The sequence below is a fragment of the Rhamphochromis sp. 'chilingali' genome, assembly GCF_963969265.1.
Source record: "Rhamphochromis sp. 'chilingali' genome assembly, chromosome: 7".
Taxonomy (NCBI): Eukaryota; Metazoa; Chordata; class Actinopteri; order Cichliformes; family Cichlidae; genus Rhamphochromis; species Rhamphochromis sp. 'chilingali'.
Window position 1 is genome coordinate 28,543,162 of NC_137934.1, and position 18,950 is coordinate 28,562,111.

General features: G+C 39.8%; 1 protein-coding gene across 3 annotated transcripts; it reads right to left on the reverse strand.

Moving 5' to 3' along the window:
* Positions 1 to 8,063: 8,063 nt before the first annotated feature.
* sirt5 (sirtuin 5) lies at positions 8,064 to 16,016 on the reverse strand. 3 transcript variants are annotated; one of them, XM_080886593.1, is made up of 9 exons: positions 15,872 to 16,016; positions 14,376 to 14,479; positions 14,155 to 14,288; positions 13,804 to 14,029; positions 13,631 to 13,718; positions 10,902 to 10,955; positions 10,672 to 10,795; positions 10,244 to 10,359; positions 8,064 to 10,162 (listed from the first exon to the last, which is right to left on the reverse strand). In XM_080886593.1, the coding sequence occupies exons 2-9, from the start codon at positions 14,464 to 14,466 to the stop codon at positions 10,090 to 10,092; spliced, it is 906 nt and encodes a 301-aa protein (XP_080742719.1). In that variant the 5' UTR covers positions 14,467 to 14,479; positions 15,872 to 16,016; the 3' UTR covers positions 8,064 to 10,089. The 3 variants fall into 3 exon arrangements, with proteins under 3 accessions (XP_080742719.1, XP_080742720.1, XP_080742721.1); XM_080886594.1 differs by lacking the exon at positions 15,872 to 16,016 and adding an exon at positions 15,620 to 15,854; XM_080886595.1 differs by lacking the exon at positions 15,872 to 16,016 and adding an exon at positions 15,018 to 15,108.
* Positions 16,017 to 18,950: the final 2,934 nt, after the last annotated feature.

Here is an 18,950-nt window from a genome sequence, read left to right on the forward strand (position 1 = left end):
CTCTGTATATATCCTACTGCAGATCCTCTGGCTGTTTTTTTCCTCAGAATGAATAAAGTATAAGTTTTCCTGAGTGTGAATTAAAAATCGATGGCTCAGAGAGTTTGCAGGTATGTCAGTGGATAGAGGGCTGGGCATCTGCGGAATCGTGGCTCAAAGTTAATTCATTTTCACAGTTTGCCAAACCAATGAATAAAATATGATGCTCCAGTTTGCGAAGAAGGGGGGAAAAGAGGAAAGATTCTCTAATTGGAATTTCTGTCCGCTGAAAGAGAAGTTGTGGGGAGACAAATTATTCAAACACACACACACACACTGTACATTTAATCAAGTTAGTCTATTAGGTAAGCCAAGGGGCTGGCATTAAGCTACATCCTTGGGGATGTGGGAATATGAACATCTCCATCAATCAAAACAGGACAAAACTGCCTTGTGCAATCATTTGCTTTTTAAATATTATTTTATATATACAGATTTCCACAGCCTAATCCGTGCTCCACTGTTACTTGGCATATACTGTTCTCTACTTTTAATGACCCTAGCGGCTACAGAAATACAGAAAGGCAAACACACGGCTGGAGGCGATAATTCTGAACAAATAATCGTTAAATATTTTCAAATGTTTGGACAAAATAAAGTTGAGTTGCTGCACTGTTTCCATCCTTCAGCCACACAGACTAACACAAGCCCCTGTGATTAGAGGTCACATGTGGGCACATAGCTCATAAAACCTGTGTCGAGAGGGGCTGCAGCGGTAGCGACGAAACCATACTGACGTGGTTGCTGGCGACACGCTGACATTGACGGATATTTACCGTAACCTCGCTCTGACTTTGGCTCAAGAGGAGAGGACAGTGTGATTCGTGTCTTTGTTGTAACGCTCGCTCTAGTTGAGCAACCTGTGTTATTTGTTGAAGGAAGTCGCTCTAGTGTGTGTGTGTGTGTGTGTGTGTGTGTGTGTGTGTGTGTGTGTGTGTGTGTGTGTGTGTGTGTGTGTGTGTGTGTAGGGGGAAGTGTTCAGAGGGTTTAAAGTCCATAACTCTAGTCTTTTTATAGGATTATAGCATCTTTCAAATTATTCCAGGGGTATAAATCTTTGTTTGTGGAAAAAAGAGATAATCCTAGTGCAATCTGTGTTTTTATTTCAACTCTTCCATCTCAGGAGCTAGGAGCTCTAGCACTGTGGTAGGAATGCTGTGTTTACTTGTTATATCTGAGAGTCAATAAGCTCAGTCCATTTTCCTACAGATAAGGGTTTTGAGATTAGCACACACACCGTGGTGTTAGAGCAACAACAGAAACAGCAAACATCACAGAATTGAGATTTTGCTTGTAGTACTCTTGGTGATTGAGATCAATGTCCGACCAATAAACACTATCATACATTTTTAACACTCTATTTTCTTCTGCCTACCTGATATCCTTCCACTGGTTTCTGCTGAAAAGACCACAGCTGTGGCACATTCACGCAGTGCTTTCTTATTAATCAACCCTCAGAACTGCAGCCACGTCCCAGAGTGCCCTGCTGACATCTCCCAGAAGGTGCTGTAACCCTTCGCAGGGCAAAGGTTTATAACATGGAGAAAAGCAAAGAAGATACAAAACAGATGAAAAGTTTTGGAACTTAAACTGGATGTTGCACCAGCAGCTACATCTTGGTTCCAGTTACAATCAGAAATGTGTACACAAGAAAGAAAAGTCAGGTCACAAACACTAAATGAAAACGAATGGCTGAGATATTCTATGCAAAGCCAGCTGATGCCGAGCCAAACCCATCATGATGAGATTGCTGCTTTGGTGCGCTGCTCTGCGCTCTGCTTTTGAGAAGACACGCACATGCAAGCAGTGAACCATTGAAGCTGAAAAGAAGCTAAAAGAGTCAAAAAACTGCCAGTGGCTACTCAAAGTTGGCTCCAACGCGAGCCTCTTCTCATGCACTCTCATGTTGCCCAACTTTGTAGCAGAAAGGATCATGTGTATCAAATGGTACAAAAGGGGTCTTTTCCTCTTAAATGCAACTACGGGAGACGATTTGGGGTTTTTTGTTTTTTGTTTTTTATATAAAAGTGTAAAGTTGGAAAATTATTGAACATTTCAATGTGATTTAAAATACATGGTAATTTTAAAAAGGTCTGAGTAGGATTTTAAGTTTTCTCTTTCAGGGGCTGAAGGCCTGCTTGGGATGGCTGTGATTCTGGAGCTAGGGTGGGTTGTTTCCCAGTCAGGAGGTTGGTGGATTGATCCCCCAGCTACTGCAGTCTGCAAGTATAACATGTATAAATGTTAGACAAAGCACTTGAGTTTAAAAAAACCAACAACTTTGTTTTATTCAGCACAGTCTCCAGACAGTCTGGTCCTGTAGGACAAATTCAAGTTGCACAATGTCAAAAATAAATACCTCAAAATAATCCCAGTTACGCTCATCAGCTGATAAACACTTCCAGTGAGAACAGCTGTTTTTCATCGCCATCGCTGAGCTCCTGGATTACAAGTTTGAGGGCTACGGTGAAGTTGCAGATGTAGACATGAAACTTGTCAGATCTGAAGCTTTTTGATCTCAGGAAACCAGTGTATGATGTAATGGTGCTTTTCTATTCATCATTATACAATCTTGAAACTGAGCGCAAAGGAAGCTGTAAAACAGCAGTAGAGGCTAGGGCTGTCACAATACTAGAATTTCGTAATACTTATAGCATTTTTGATACCATGGGGGCTTCGTGTTACTGTGCAGTCTATCTGCCAAAGTTGTGTTAGCTCTAAAATGCAGTTTTTTCTGTCCTGGAAGCAGGGCGTCAGTCTTTCAGATATTTCACCAGCTTTGCTCTGCTACTGTTTAAATTTACTGTTGAGGAACTAGTAAGGGGAGGGGTTTTGTGCTTGCCTGTATGCAGCACTGTAGTATGAAGTTGTGTGTAAGCTAGAAGAGGTAAAGACAGCACTGTGAGTACTTCTGAAAATAAGTGTCTAATCCGATGGTTACTTTTAATAGTTATATTTTTTAACAAACCTGCTCAGTATATATGCTGCTTTCTGTGTCTTTGATACTGAAAAATAACATTCAGAGTTGTTTGTGTTGAAGTGTACCGTAGAGATCTCCACACTGAGCAGCAACAAAATATAAATCCAATCTCGCTTCAAGAGGAAATGCACATTGTCATACACAGCTATTATTGTAATTGCTGTTTCATGGGGGCAAAGCAACTCTAGAGCTGTTTTTTTATAGAAGTGTAAAGTTGGAAAATGAAGGAACTTCACAGTACAGATGGACATAATAAGTAATTAGGACAATTAGAGTAGAATTCTGTAAGTTTCTCTGAGGGCTTGAAATTTTATATGTGTGAGTTTGAAAAATTCTGAGTGGGATTTTGAAGTTTTCAGGGGCTCAATGAAGCTTGTACAAGCAGTCAAGCAGGTGCTCATTCGTAATTATTCATTCGACTCTGGGAATCCATTGAACTAAATGATATTTGATAAAAAGGAAAGGAAGGAAAATATTAATCTACTTAATACATTGATCAAAAAATTTAAAGCAGCACTTTGAAAACACATCAGATCAGGAGGAATGTCTCATAATGTCTCCAAATGAGATGACAGATGGTGTCCTTGAGGATCTTCTCCCAGATCTAAACCAGGGCATCACTGAGCTCCTGGACAGTTTGAGGAGCATTGGATGGACCAAAACATAATTTCCCAGAGGTGTTCTATTGGATTTATGTCAGGCAAGTGTGTGAGCCAGTTAATGGTATCAGTTCCTTCATCCTTCAGGAAATACCTGCACATTACCACACGAGGCCAAGTATTGTCACCCGAGAAGAACCCAGGATCCACTGCAGCAGCGTGGTGTCTGACAACGTGTTTCATCCCAATACCCAATGAAAGTCAGGATGCTGACGCCAAGCCTGTAGACATCTGTGCATCCGTCCACGGATATTCCTCCACCATCACTGACCCACCACTGACCGGACATGCTGAATGGTGTCGTCCACGGCTTCTCCAGACCGAATGGCACATATTGATGTGCCATCCTGGAGGAGTTGGACTCTATAGGTATCACTTTGCGCTACCAACAGTGACACTGACCCCAGCCAAATGCAAAACCAGTGAAAATCTAATCAGAAAAGGTTGTGGGGGGTTAAATGTCAGCAGCCTCCACCTATAACATCACTCCTTGGCGACTGATCACTATTGTACCTCTAGTGCACCTGTTGTTCATTCCATTAACATCAAAGCAACCCCTGTGCTACTTAACTGACCAGATCAATATGAATGCTATACTCTGATTAAAAAGTGTTCCTTTGATGTTTTTTTAGCAATGTATATTAGAATTACAACCACGATGACACTGTAAACTGTGCTAAATTAATACTGAAGGACTTCAATTGTGACATAGGGACTGGCGGAAGGAGAGAGCTGTTCGCTCGGCTCAGTCAAAAGTGAAAAATAAAATGAACACATATTGTACAAAATGTATAAAAACTACATTTTGTTCCAAAAAATGTATCTAAGTTTGTGAAAACATCTTTTGACTGATGAGGGCAGTATGTTTATACGATATAGAGCTTGTATTTTCAGATACTGTAGGTCTGACCTATATTCTTTCCCATCCTCTTCTATTCCACCTTTTTTCGTCAGCTTTCATTGCCTCTCTTTCTCCTTGACAGGCCTCGCTGGGCAGTACAACTGAGATTGGTGTGAAATCGCCGCCTAACAGCCGGGAAATTGGCTCTGTTATTTTTGGAGCAGAGTCATGGGGGACCGTCGGACCATCATCCTCTCTCTAATGAGCAGGTGATGGAGGCGTAGCTGTAGAGGGAGGGAGGGAGGCATGGCGTCTCAAACACCACACACATGGCAGATGTACAATGAGAGGGGGGAGAGAAAACAGCACCGCGAAAGGTACCCGAGTAAAAGCAGAGGAAGATGGAATGAATTGGTGAGATGAGATTTCTTGGAGCTAATATGAAAATCAGATTAGCCAAATATTAATAACGCCTGCTGACAGAGCAGGGATTGGATCATGCACAGTTTGTGTTTATGCTGAGATAATAGCAGTCTAGGATGTTGGATTCTTTGTGGGCAGGAAAGGGAAATGTCAGGCACATAAACAGCAGGAGGTTCCAGACTTTTCTGGCACCTGAAATCCTGAGATTGTTGAACGAGAAAAGGTTTATATTTTTATAGCCTGTCCTAAAATAATAACAGTAGTGCCAATACAGATTGTTCAGTTTCAGAAGTGTTACTGTTTATAGGACTTCATACTCATGTTAATACAGCCTTGACTACTCTTCCTAATAGGAATCCAATGTAAATGATAGCTAGCAAAACCAGTCAAATCTGAGAGAAATTTCCACTTGATGCTCCCAGAATCACCTGGGTTTGGGAAAAATAACTTTAATATTCATAATTAAGTCATGTAAATTTTTACCTCCCTACTATGAACTGTCTGAGTTACAGTTCTTCTAATATATGGGGTGAGTTGATATTTGGCACTTTTTCAAACTGCCTTACTTTTTCCAGCAATTTTGAACTAACTAAATGTTCAAGCGAGACAGTCACAGAAATTTTTCAGGGCTGAAAAACACATTTGAGTTCTGTAAAAAAAAGAAAAAAGAAAAAAAGAAAGAAAAACTGCGACCAAAACAGTTTTACACCTACGCCAGGTGTCACAGTCTAAAGCCAAAATCAAAATTTCTTAGACATTTAGGTTTTAATAGCAAAATCCATGCATTTGTTGTCTAAAATGTGAACACATAAAAAGCATTAGTACATTAGATTTGATCTACTTTCCAAAAAACTCACTGGAGAAAACCTGAAAACATGCTTTTTGTAAAAACTTTAAAGGTTGATATCACCACGTGGGATAAGTGACTTTTAACTTATAGCACATGAAAGGTCTCCTGTTTACCTACAGTATGAGTCCAGGCTCATTGTCTAGCCATGATTCCCCCTGAGTTAAAGTAATTCTTGAATTGGCATTTTTAATACTGGGATTTTGAGTCCTCAGTGCTTGCTTGAAAAAGTTCCATATTCTATGTTGATAGTCCTTATTTTATATTTTGTCTTTCTGTACTCTTATTCTGCTTCTATCAGATTGTGAACAACAGACATGCTCTGTAATCTTGGTATAAACCACATTTCTATTCTCAACATCTAGAACTGTCACGAGTTCAGTTCAGTTCTATGGCCTTTTGCAGATTTTTTATTTGTTTGCACAGATTATGTGCCAATTAAATTAAATGGGAGTAGCATAGAAATGAGTGTACTGAATATAACCCAATTCCAAAGAATTGTCAGATGTGTAAAATATATAGACTGTAGTTAACGTTTGATGAAGCCACCATCAAGTTATCCATTTGTTTTGCACTGTTTTCAAGCGTCTGTAATTTTGGCTCTTGAAACCAGATATCACGAATGCAATGTCGCCTCTTCTTTTCATAGCTCTGAAAGTGAAAATAAAAACAACTGCTATACTTTTGGAAGCAAAATTTGCTCCATGCTTGCTTGATCACAGTTTAGTTGTTCAAAAGCTTTGCAATTCTTTTGTTTTATTTTATATTTCACTATGCAGGAAATGTTTTCACTGACAGCAATGACTTGTTTGCAAGGAGACTAGTTTAGCACCCAACTCTTACTACAAACTTGTGCAGTTGTAGAATGTGGATGTGCACTGTCTTACGCAACACTTCCCTGAAAAGGCTGCATACAGTGTTCAGTATTAAGGGGGCCTTCACAGAATGCAAATTACCCATGCAATGTTTATTAATAGCATATGACGGTGTTGCAAGATATCAAATTAAATTTAAGTACTTAGATCGCTGTCATATTTTCAAGAGCTGAACTTGGACATTGAAATAGCTGTATGAAATTATTTCACTGGCACCATGTTCCAAGTATGGGAACTTTGATTTTTGGGGAATTATTTGTTGTACATACCTGGTCAGTCTTGAAGTGGCAGAAGATTATGGTGGTGTTTAATTCATTAGCAGTTTTAGCAGCAAATTGTAGGTGCCAATCTGAATTCTGAAACTGGTTTTGCATACTCTTCCATCAAGACACTCGGGGATTTTAAAATTCTGTGCATGTTCAACTTACAACAGGGAAAACAAGTATGGCCGGATATTGTATATGGTTGCTCATGCAGATGCTCATGAATTTATTGTCAAAATCCACCATTGTAATGGTAATTAAGAACCACAACTGATAATCTCTGGTTATTACTGGTTATGTGTCGATTGCACAAAAGCTACCTCTGAAATCTGAAAAGACATGCTTGCATTTTAGTTAGTAAGTTAGTAAGCAACAGGAGACGTGAAAACGTGAGAAACTAACTTGAAGCTTCAGCAGTCTGAGTTAGAAAAAAACTAGTGAGAGACCAGTGTATTTAGTGCAAAATGTTTTTTTGTTATTTCTACTCCTGAGGCGTTCAGTGCATGGAAGCACTTATGGTACTATAACAGTATAAGTATTTTGACCAATAGTACTCCAGGATTTCTGAGAATGTTGTTGTTGAGAATATGCTGAGCTTTACTGTTGATAAGCACTGCTGCTTTTGCTACTGTTAGCGGGCATTAGGGAAACGTTCTTTGAATGGGATCTAACATTGTTGGAGTCACGCATTTAGTGAATAAAATCTCATATGGTGTGACAAAGAAACTAAACCGTTTATCAGAGAGAAAGTGGGATTTTTAAGACACATAAGCCGGAGCTTAGCTTATAACCAGTTGTTGTTTATCTGGCTCATTGTCAGAGAGAGATGGTATGGTCGCATGTCTAATATAATGACGGTAAGTACCTGCAAAAACATCAGCAATAAATCATCTTGTTTATGCACATTTTTGTGTGAAAGCTTTGACTTCAGTTCAGGAGCTGAGGCTTGAGGTGAGGAGAAAGACATTTTATCCACATGTCAATCACACTGTCCCTTCCCTCCACATTTTTGCATTTTATTTACACGAGAAACAAATGCTTGTGTGAAGAAGGCTTTTCTATTCTGCTCAACCAGAGTAGAAAAGCACCATATAGTTCCATTTATCATTACCTTGTCTAAGAGAGCTCACACTGTGTTTAACCTTCAAAGGTTGTTAAAAATGAACAAGCGTATACACTTTATTTTTGTGCACATTTCAATAATTTGCTGCACCCATTTTTCATTTTCCTAGCAAAATATAAAGACATGGCAGATAGCACAGGACTTTTACACAGAACTGTACATTTTCATACAAACTGGATGTTGATGTTCATTTCCAGTTTGACTGTTTGTGTGTGTGTGGTCTACATTTTTCATGATCCACATTAGAGTGGGGCGTATTCTATGGAGTCAGTGTAGCATTTTTGGGAACTTGTGACAAATTTATAATTCAGTTATTGCTGCTGTTATTTTTGACTTATTTTGCCTGTAACATATATATATATATATATATATATATATATATATATATATATATATATATATATATATATATATATATATATATATATATATGACAGCAATATCAGGAAGAAGGAACACGAGAAGCTGGAGAAATACCAAGGGCTCAGAGAAGAGCTCGAGAGGATGTGGAGGGTGAAGGTAACGGTGGTCCCCGTGGTAATTGGAGCACTAGGTGCGGTGACTCCCAAGCTAGGCGAGTGGCTCCAGCAGATCCCGGGAACAACATCGGAGATCTCTGTCCAGAAGAGCGCAGTCCTGGGAACAGCTAAGATACTGCGCAGGACCCTCAAGCTCCCAGGCCTCTGGTAGAGGACCCGAGCTTGAAGGATAAACCGCCCGCAGGGGCGTGCTGGGTGTTTTTTTGTTTTTTATATATATATATATATATATATTCCAAATCGCTGTAATGAGTACATATTATATTATTTTTGTTGATATTTTTGATAATAGAACATAAATATGTACATCAATAAGTTCTTGATGTTTATAATTTCACTTCTTTCAAATGCTTGCTGATGATATTCAGATCTTGCAAAGATCAGGTGTGACACAGTAATAACACACAGAAATTCAAACTGGACTCCACTAGTGTACACTGTGTATTTATGCTTCAGTGATGATAATGGAGAGAGGTTGTGCTAGCTGTGGCCAAGCAGCCAAGTGTCAGGCACAATCTCATCTTTGAGATGTTTTCAGAAAGCAGAACATCACCCATTACACTGCGGTGGTATAAACTCTCTGATCTTTCCCGACTCATACTGCTGCATTACTTGAAACTCGTGCAGTATGTTAGATCCACACAGGAAGCTTTGGTGAGACACTTCAATATTTGAATCATTCAAATTTCCACAAGCTGTTCTGATAGTGTGAAAATATTAACATACATGCGACAAATCATTCATGAGCACTCGCATGTGCATTGTGTGTCCCCACGACTGCTTGAGGTAACACACAGTCCCCTTTGTCCCGGCTTTAACAGGAGCACACTCGTAGCCGCTGGAAGGTATTATGCACACCATTCCTCACAGTCTCTAAATTCACACAGCATCAACATACGCAAGCCCCACATATCCCAGGCAAAGCTCAAAAATCCTTTAGGAGTCGTTTTTTTTCCACGTTGGAGACCAACCACCAGGCTTTAGCTGAGGTAGCTAAACACTGCCCCCTATTGTCAGGCAATCAAAAGCCTTTCGTTGCCCAATGAGTGATGACGTTGGTTATGGTATTTAATCATTTATCATTGCTTTCCACTGTCTTCATTTTCTTTTTCAGCAACTCATTTTTACCCAAAAAACCCCCAACAACAAACAAACTCACAAATCATTGCTGACATCAAATAGGGGTGATTTGGCATTACTACAATATCTGCTGCAACCTGATGACAATTAAATCAGTTACTCTCATCACAGCCTAATGATTAGAAACCAGAAGCCACTCAATCAGCAAACTCTTACAGCTGTGTGCACATATTGATAATATAGTCAAATTCTTAAACGTGTTATCTGTGTGACAGATAATTTGTTGGCCTCGTCTTCACATCCTTCACGCCTGTTGCTCGTCACACAGAAACCAATTTTCTTGGCACTACCAGTAAACCTTTCTGGTTTAAGACAACCCGGTCTCTGTGAAGCCAACATTCCAGGAGTCGTGTTTTTTTTTCATTCTTGTTCAGTCTCATGGCGCGCCAGTGCGGGGGGTAAGGTGGTCCCACAGGGGCCGTGGAAGTGGAACCTGGTGAGAAAAAAAAGAATTATCTACAGAGTGCAATGAAATTAAAGAGTGTGTCATTGTGCAAAAGTAAATGACACGTGCTTGAAGCGCATGGTGGCAGGAGTGTTTTCCATGTTGAACTCGGCCACTGGGACGCCTCTGACTGCCACCTGAGGAGCAAACATGGCTGCAGGATACACGACAGACGAAGTACCGACCTGCAAAGCGAGATACCCACGAAACAGAGAGAAAGGTTCTGCTGATTACTACAAACTGGAGTGCTGTCAATTAAGCAGGCTGCAATTACATGCTGTAATAAATGTAACTTTTAAAATTTGAATATCCTGCCAACATCGCCAAAAACAAAGCAGCTTTTTGTGTTGTTGAGGTAGGTTGTGAAGCTCTGCTGTACCTGGAAAGATGCAGTGTGAAATCTCTGGTCCTATAGCACCTCTATAAATTCTCTACCTGTCCTGTGACCCCCCCCCCCACACACACACACACACACACACACAAACAAACACACGTACCACGAGGCAGAGGTCACAGCTGTCCAACACTTTCTCTGCACGGGTGAGGATGTCAGCATCCAGAGTCTCTCCAAACCAAACCACAGCTGGTCTAAGGAGACCGTGACAGCCTGTCTGCTCACACCTGAAATACACACCCACACACAGACACACACACGCACTTTGTCAAAACAAATAAATTTATTTGAAAAGAATTGTGTGTTAAAAGAGAGAGTGTAAGTGTGTTTTACCTGGGCAAATTCTGGACTGGGATCTCGGCATCTCGTGTGTCCGGGTCCGGAGCTCTGAGGAGACAGTTAGGTTGCCTTTGAGATGTTAGTTGCCACTACCAAGTGAACCACTTCTAAATGCACCTAATATTTCTCAGACATGGTCAGACACAGGGCTACAGGTGTAACTGTTACCCATTCACTTGAAAAAACTAATTCCAGCAAGTTGAAAAAAAAAAAAACTCTCAACAGACTTTGGAGAAAATTGGAAAATTGGGGCTATAACCTTAATTCAAAGAAAAAAATTTTTTAGGCACAGATAAAGAAATGAAGAGTCTATGCTCAGTTTTCACTTCACATTCTTACTGAATATTGCTAAAGTAGCTTTGTGTGACTCATAATTTGTCTTTGGCGACCTGTCTTTATCCTGTCTTCCTCCCATCACCCCAACTAGTCAGGGCAGATTCCTGCTCCTCACTCAGTCTGGTTCTGCCAGAAGTTTCTTCCAGTTAAAAGGGAGTTATTTCCTTCCCACTGTTGCCAAGTGAGACAATGGTTATTGTACGTTTGGTGACTGTTGTTGTTATTTAAATGGTAAATGGACTGATTCTTATATACTGATTCTACTCTTCTAGATATCCCACAATTATCCATTTACACCCATTCACATAGGCACTTTCTCCTATGCTTTTAGTGCTTACTAGATAACGTTCACACACATTCACACTCTGATGGATGCATCGGAGAGCAATTTGGGGTTAGTATCTTGCCCAAGGATATTTGACATCATTGAACGACCAACCTTTCAATCAGTAGATGGTCTACTCTACCTCCTGAGCTACAGCCACACCCCCATTTGGCATTATATAAATAAAATTGAACTGAACCTGAGCCTCAGGTACACTGACTTTCAGGTATAGCACTGCCCTCACAGATGTACTGCAGTAAAGACTCAAAGACCTACAGTGATTGCACCACTGAGACTGTGGCCATGGAGTGTCCGAATAGAAAATCCACTTTAAATTTGTTTGGTGTTGTGTTTAGTTGTGCCCAGTGCCAACGTGGGACAGTTTCCAATTTCGTTGTACTATTGTACAAGGTATGACTGTGCAATGGTGATAAAGAGTTATCTTATCTTAAATTCAAAGCAAAGTTATATTTTGATGATAAGAAAAAGTGACCTGCTCCATGATTAAAATCCATGATCTGATTAGAAGCAGGAGTTCTGTGATCTGTTACACCCCTACTTCTAATCAGATCATTGATTTTAATCATGGAACAGGTCACTTTTCCTTTCTGGAGGAGTTGCCTCTGAGTTGGCTGCTTACAACAACTAAGAATCAGGATCTTGGAGAGCTGCATGCGAACCTTTTTGAGGCGAGCATAAACTGCTCTTCCCCCTTGTCCGAATAGAGACGTATAACCAGAGAGACAGACAATCGCAGGACCATAAAGTACGCTTTTACTGATATGTAATTGAAATCCTGGTAAAACTCAACAACCTCACACACTTGTGCCTTCTTCCATGTGAATCTGTTTGACCATTCTTTGTCTATTTTTTAGGATTCATGTGACCCAAGTGATTGCAGGGCTGTGTCGTTGATGTCGTTGGATGAGTGGTTCTAATATGTTGGCTTAAAGCTGGTTGCTTGTTATGAGCGTTTCTGTGAGCACGAAAGCATTCCACAGCCTCTTAATCTTAGTGGGATTTGTTGTTTATTTGATTTAGATTCAAGTTTTCAGATATTAGCTTTTTGGGATTTTTATTTTTTTGCTGTAAAAATACAACTTTTATCCTTGTCAAACTGTGCTCGCATTTCCTTTAGAATCGACTACGGAAAAGTGGACAAATTATGTGTTTTTGCAGCAGGCTGCTAGCAACAAATTGCCCAAAGATACAAATTAAACTTGTTTATGTGTAGACACGACACAGGTTCATCCATTGAGTTAGCCATTTTTTTATGCTCGAATGATTAAAAGGTCAGTGTTAAGTGGCTGAACAAACAAAACATTCCTCTGAAATTGGTCAAGTACATGAACTGGACTGACAATGACAGAAAGACCTCCAGAAAGCCCAGAGAAGTATTTCTCAAGAGCAGTTTATAAAGTTACAAGAAAGTCTGGCTCCTTGGAAACAAAATGTGAAGAAATAAGGATGGCTCAAGAATTTCTGACAATATTTTTTAAAACAATTTTCATACTTTTGACTAGAAAAACATCTAAACTCAAAATGATATTTTCAGTTCTTTAGTTGTTGTTTTTTTTTCATTGACCATTTGCAGTGCTGTGATAAAGCACACCAGTATGTCTCCACACCTTGAGCAGTAGCAATAGGAAAGAAAATTAAATTAATCTGAATCGCTAACAGCACAGTCAGTACAGATACGTTTCAACATGACATGATCGGTTCTGCTATTCATTCTGAATTTCAGCGCGTGACTTCATCCACTCTGCAGCTGAGACTGAATTCACCACAGGAATATTTGTCAGCTATCAACATCGTCCATTTTAAATGTCAGGTAAGTGGCACGGCGGCTTCTAAAGTGACATTTGATTTGTGTCACATATTTTCCTTTTTCACCGTGTCATCAGGCGTTATTTAGCTCACTGACATTTGACTGACTGAAACAGCCCGCTTTCTCTGGCATTTGGGGCGCAAATGACTGCGATCGATATCTCTTATAACACATTTTCACACTGTTGGGAAAACACAGTCCAATATACCAAACCGCACCGGATGACGCTCTTACCCTTTGCCCTCGAGGGCAGCGCAAATGGGGCTCTTGTAGTTGGCTGCTTCATGGCCACAGGTCATGCAACGTGTTTTAAACAGACTTCCTGTATTTCAACAAAAAAACAAAATATGAACCAACAATTATCATACAGAAACGTTTGTTTGCCCGCATCAGACATCTTTGCTCACCGTGGATCTCCAGGATGTTTTTGGATCCAGCTCGGTGGTGGAGCTCGTCGATGTTCTGCGTGATGACGGTGACCTTGCGCCCTTGTTTGCTCAGACGCTCCTCACACTCAGCGATGGCCAGGTGAGCGGGATTGGGATCTTTTGTGAGCATGACCTCACGCCGGTAGTGGTAGAACTCCCAAACACGTGAGGGATTTCTGGCAAAGGCCTCAGGCGAGGCCAGTTCCTAACAGTTTTGAATTGTGCAATTAGATTTTTATCATGACCTATGATTCTCTCTGAAATATTTTTAAAAACTCAAAACAAAGCATGAGAGCTGGTTGTACTGGACCAACAGCTGTAGGTGTATACCTGTGCTTCCCATTTTCTCCAGTAGCCTCCCGCTCCTCTGAAAGTAGGAACTCCGCTCTCCGCACTCACCCCTGCTCCAGTGATGATGGCGATATTCTTGGCTTTGGAGAAAATCTCCCTGAATGCTGCCAGATCTGCACATAAACACAGCGAGGCAGTGAAATGCTACGACAGTTGTTGCTAACAGATTTGTGGCAGAGACTGTAAATAATCAATTTTACCTGAGCTTGGTCTAGCCATGGCTTGTCTGCCCCCAGGTTTTCTCAAGTGAGCAAATAAAACAGCTCTGCAGGTAAACTGGCGCACAATCATTAGGTTATTGCAACTGGGGAAGAAAGACAAGACCCTGTCACTATTTATAGCTGACTCTATGGCTTTATATCTGATACTCCTTCAACTAGTAAGCCAAAGTTTAACAAATTGAGTTTGTTAAAACAAACATATGAAAGTTTTGTCTCGCGCAGCAGACGTTATTTTGTGCTCCAGTCTAATGGATTTATTGATCAATCCTGAAATGCCTTTGAAACAAAGGTACTGTTAAAGTGACGCTTTATCTGGGTCAGTCCATAGAAACTATTGACTGTCTTGATTAAAATTGTACTATTTATCATCAAAGACAAACACAGAAATTTGTATTTCATAGCATACATGTGTCAAGTCTTACAAAGCTCATACCCATACTCTTAGCTATGAACACATTTGTTCTGTTCACTGTAATCACTCGATCTACCACACAACCACAGTAACCGTATAATTAAAAAACATTTTCCCTGTGTTATTTGACCATCACGCTAAACAGAGTAGATTACAGAAGGAATATTTAACAAAAAAGAAAAATGCTGTAAGGCAAAGTGTAAACTCACCACCATCTGTGTACTTTTTCCTCATACCACACTATTTACTCTTAGTGATGTCACTTCAAGAAACATGCGCAGTATTTTTGGTGCAGACGTGCTGTTACCATGGAAGTAATTATGGCCAAATATAAATGATGTTACGTTAACAGGAACATTTTCCTTTATGGACACTATCACTGCATTTTAAGGTAGAATTATCTGTGCTACTAAAAAAAAAGTGTGACATTGACATAGAATATGAGCGCTAAGAAATGATATCCGAAAATCCACATATTTAGAAGAAACCATGTATTTAATGTTATTTTACCTATAATAATAAACTAAGAAATTTACTTGTTTTTAGTCACTGGAAACTGTATAAAATACACATGCATTATGAATATGTTTATACTGCCCATGCAAACTAAAAAGTTTGTCGTCTGTGGTGTTATACTGTCTCGTTTTTATTGGTTGAGCATTAGTTGTATCTGAACCATTTTTCACTGCTGTCACTTTTGTTAGCTGAAAGGTCATTGTAGCTTTGCTTAAGTCAAAGGTCATATTTATCACAACACAAACATGCACCTCCTGCTGCCTTAACACTGCTCATTATTCACAATACTACTTACTTAGGTTGCGAAACAAATGATACGGTATTGTTTATCCTAACTAACCGATCAAGGTGTGTACTCGAGCACAGACTGATAGCTGACCATGTATGCTAGGTGGCTAAGCTAACAACATAGAAGCTAGCACTGGTAACCAAGGAAACAACAGCTAGCATAACATTAGCTTGTGAGGCCAGCATAGCACGTCTTTGTCTGTGTTCATCGATGAACTGGGTTTGTCTGTCAGACACACGGTTTCGCAACACTAACTACCTGGCAGACCGGAGCTTGGACAATTAGCTGGGGCTTTAAGGAAGTGGGAAGGCGTCTTTTCCTCTACTTCGGCTCAGCAACTGCACTGGATTGGCTTTGCTGTGAGGACATGAACCTGTCAGGGAACTCAGCGAGGTTAACAGCAACCCATTTAATCCACTTGTCCAGCAGAGGGAGCATTTGTACTACACTTGTTTTTGCATTGAACGGGTGTTCACACACTGGACAAAGGTATTCAGCTACACTGCCTAATCATTTAATAAAGTTATATGATTATTTCTAGAGTAGTCTCCGGCCCCTTATTTGCAGTTTGATAATCAAATTAAGGCCGTGGTAAAATCTAGCTTCTTTCACCTCAGGCAGCTGGCAAAAATAAAGCCAATTCTTTCACGGCAGCACTTTGAGACAGTGATCCACGCCTTTGTTAGCACTCGGCTGGATTACTGTAATGCACTTTATATAGGGGTCAGTGCATTATATATTAGTCATCTACAGAGGGTGCAAAATGCCGCAGCTCGTCTTTTAACTGGCACTCGAAAGTTTGAGCACATTTCCCCTGTTTTAGCTTCACTTCACTGGCTGCCCATTTCTTTTAGGATTCATTTTAAAATTCTTTTATTTACTTTTAAAGCTCTCCATGGCCTAGCTCCATCTTATCTCTCTGAGCTGCTACAGCCTTATACACCCACCCGCTCTCTCAGGTCAGCTGATCAGCTGCTCCTGAAGATACCCAGGACTGGGCGTAAACTTAGAGGAGATCGTGCTTTTGCTGTAGCAGCTCCCAAACGGTGGAACGAGCTTCCTTTAGAGATTAGACAGGCCACTTCTTAATCTGTTTTTAAATCACTCTTGAAAACCCACCTCTTTACCTTGGCCTTTGACACCACGTGAGATGTTGTTGTTGTTTTTTTATTTTAGTTGTTTTTAGGTGATTCGATGCTGTTTTATCTTGTTTTTGCTTTAACATAGGGCTGTTTTAATTTTATGTCTTATGTGTTTTATTTATTTAATTTGCTGTTTTTTGTTATTCTATTGTTTTAACTTATTTTCTGTACAGCACTTTGTTCCTGTGCTGGGTATTTTAAAGTGCTTTATAAATAAAATTGGATTGGATTGGATTGCAGTGAGGGAAATCTCTTGTCTAACCAAGACATTTTGTATAATTCCATGCTTCCTATTTTGCAGAGATAAAGCTGACTGTGCCCCAGTGCACAAAGCAAGGTGCATAAAGGATGGGTTTAATGTGGTGGAAGTTGACTGGCCCGCACAGAATCTCAGCTTCAACACCATCAAACACCTTTGGGATGACCTGGAACGGCCCCTGGGAACCAGCCTCAGAGTTTCATCTCACAAATGTTTTTCTGGATAAATGGGCAAAAATTGTTATACATGTTACTGGCTAACTCCATATTAATGCATTCATGCACTTACAATGAGATGTGATGAAATCTAAACACAAAAGTGTAATGTGTACCAATTTGAACAAATATTTTTGTTTGTTTGTTTGTATTTGGCTTCAAGAGATGTTTTACTGTGGGTAGAAAATGTAACCTCTGGTGCTGTACTTCAGTTTATAATCTCCACATGATCAAACATTTGATTCTGTTCAGACCTCTGGCATCAAGAAGGAATTTGAACCTAGAGAACTGCTGCTCTCTGGATGTTTTTTTTCTCTTTTAAACTGTTTTGTGTAAACACTAGAGATGTTTATGCAGAAAAATCCCAGCAGACCTGCAGTTTCTGAAACAAACAGACCTGCCTGGTGCCAACAATCATGCTGTGTTCAAAGTCAATTCAATCACATTTCTTCCCTATTCTGAACTGTAACAAGTCATCTTGACCCTGTCTATATGTCTAAATGCATTTAGTTAGTGCCATGTGATTGGCTAAAGAGATATTTGCATTAACAAGCAACTGAACAGGTGAATCTAACAAAGTGGCTGGTGAGTGTGTCCCTCAAAAACTGTGTAGCATGTATAAGTACCACATACTGTAGGCCCTGTCAACTGTTATCCACACATCAGTATGGCCCTAAAAAAGAGTGGACTAAGTTGTACTCAGTTTGTGCTTTAAAAGAACTACATTTAAACACCTTATTGTTGGTATAGTGATTGTGAACTCAGTGAATCTGTTTACAGTCATCTCCACTAGAGGTCACCAATGAATTAGTAGAATTATAAGAATATTAAGCAGAATACCAAAGCAGTGATATACAATAATAGTTAACATTATGAATCCTGTGTGATTATGGATGGATGGATGGAACTGCAGTGTTATAGCAGTCAATTAATATCATTCATAACCAGAGATGGGCAGTAACGCGTTACTGTAATCTGATTACTTTTTTCAAGCAACGAGTAAAGTAAGGGATTACTATTGCAAAATCGGTAATTAGATTACCGTTACTTTCCCGTAGGAACACTGCGTTACTGCGTTACTAAAACCGTGATTTTTTTGCGAGAATGTCTCACGACAGTGACGTAAGCGAGTGCGCTGTTAGTGACAACAGCTGTGTGCAGATCAACAATGGATCACATATCGATTGTGGGAGAGAGTATGAGCGTGCAGCGTTTAAAGCGTGGAAGTACTGACCTTACTTTGAGTTTGATTCCATAAAAAGGGACAAAAACATTAGAGTCTGTTGTGCGTGGGAAGAAAACTTTTTACAACGAAAAAAACCCCTAAACTTCTGAGCAAGCCCAACGATGTAATGGGAAACTCACAGAGAAACTCGCGGATTCTTCAACTGACCGCGGCACACCTGCACCAGGGTAAACCTCCGCCTACCCTACTCCTGCTTTACAGGTGAAAATAGAGCAACAGGACCGCTGAGTCTTTGACTTTATTTATTTTCTGCTGTGTTTTACTTGCATCTATTTGAAAGACTGAGTGTAAACACAAAACATATTTTATTTTATGTGCTGGAATGTGCAGAAAATAGGTTTAAATGTTAAACTAATTTATTCAAGTCAGAGAATGTTGCATATAATTAAAATTTTGCTTGATGCATAAAGTTAAAAGATTAAAACTGATAAAACAAGTTAAAAAAAGAGACTTTTCCATTTGATTACATTTTGTA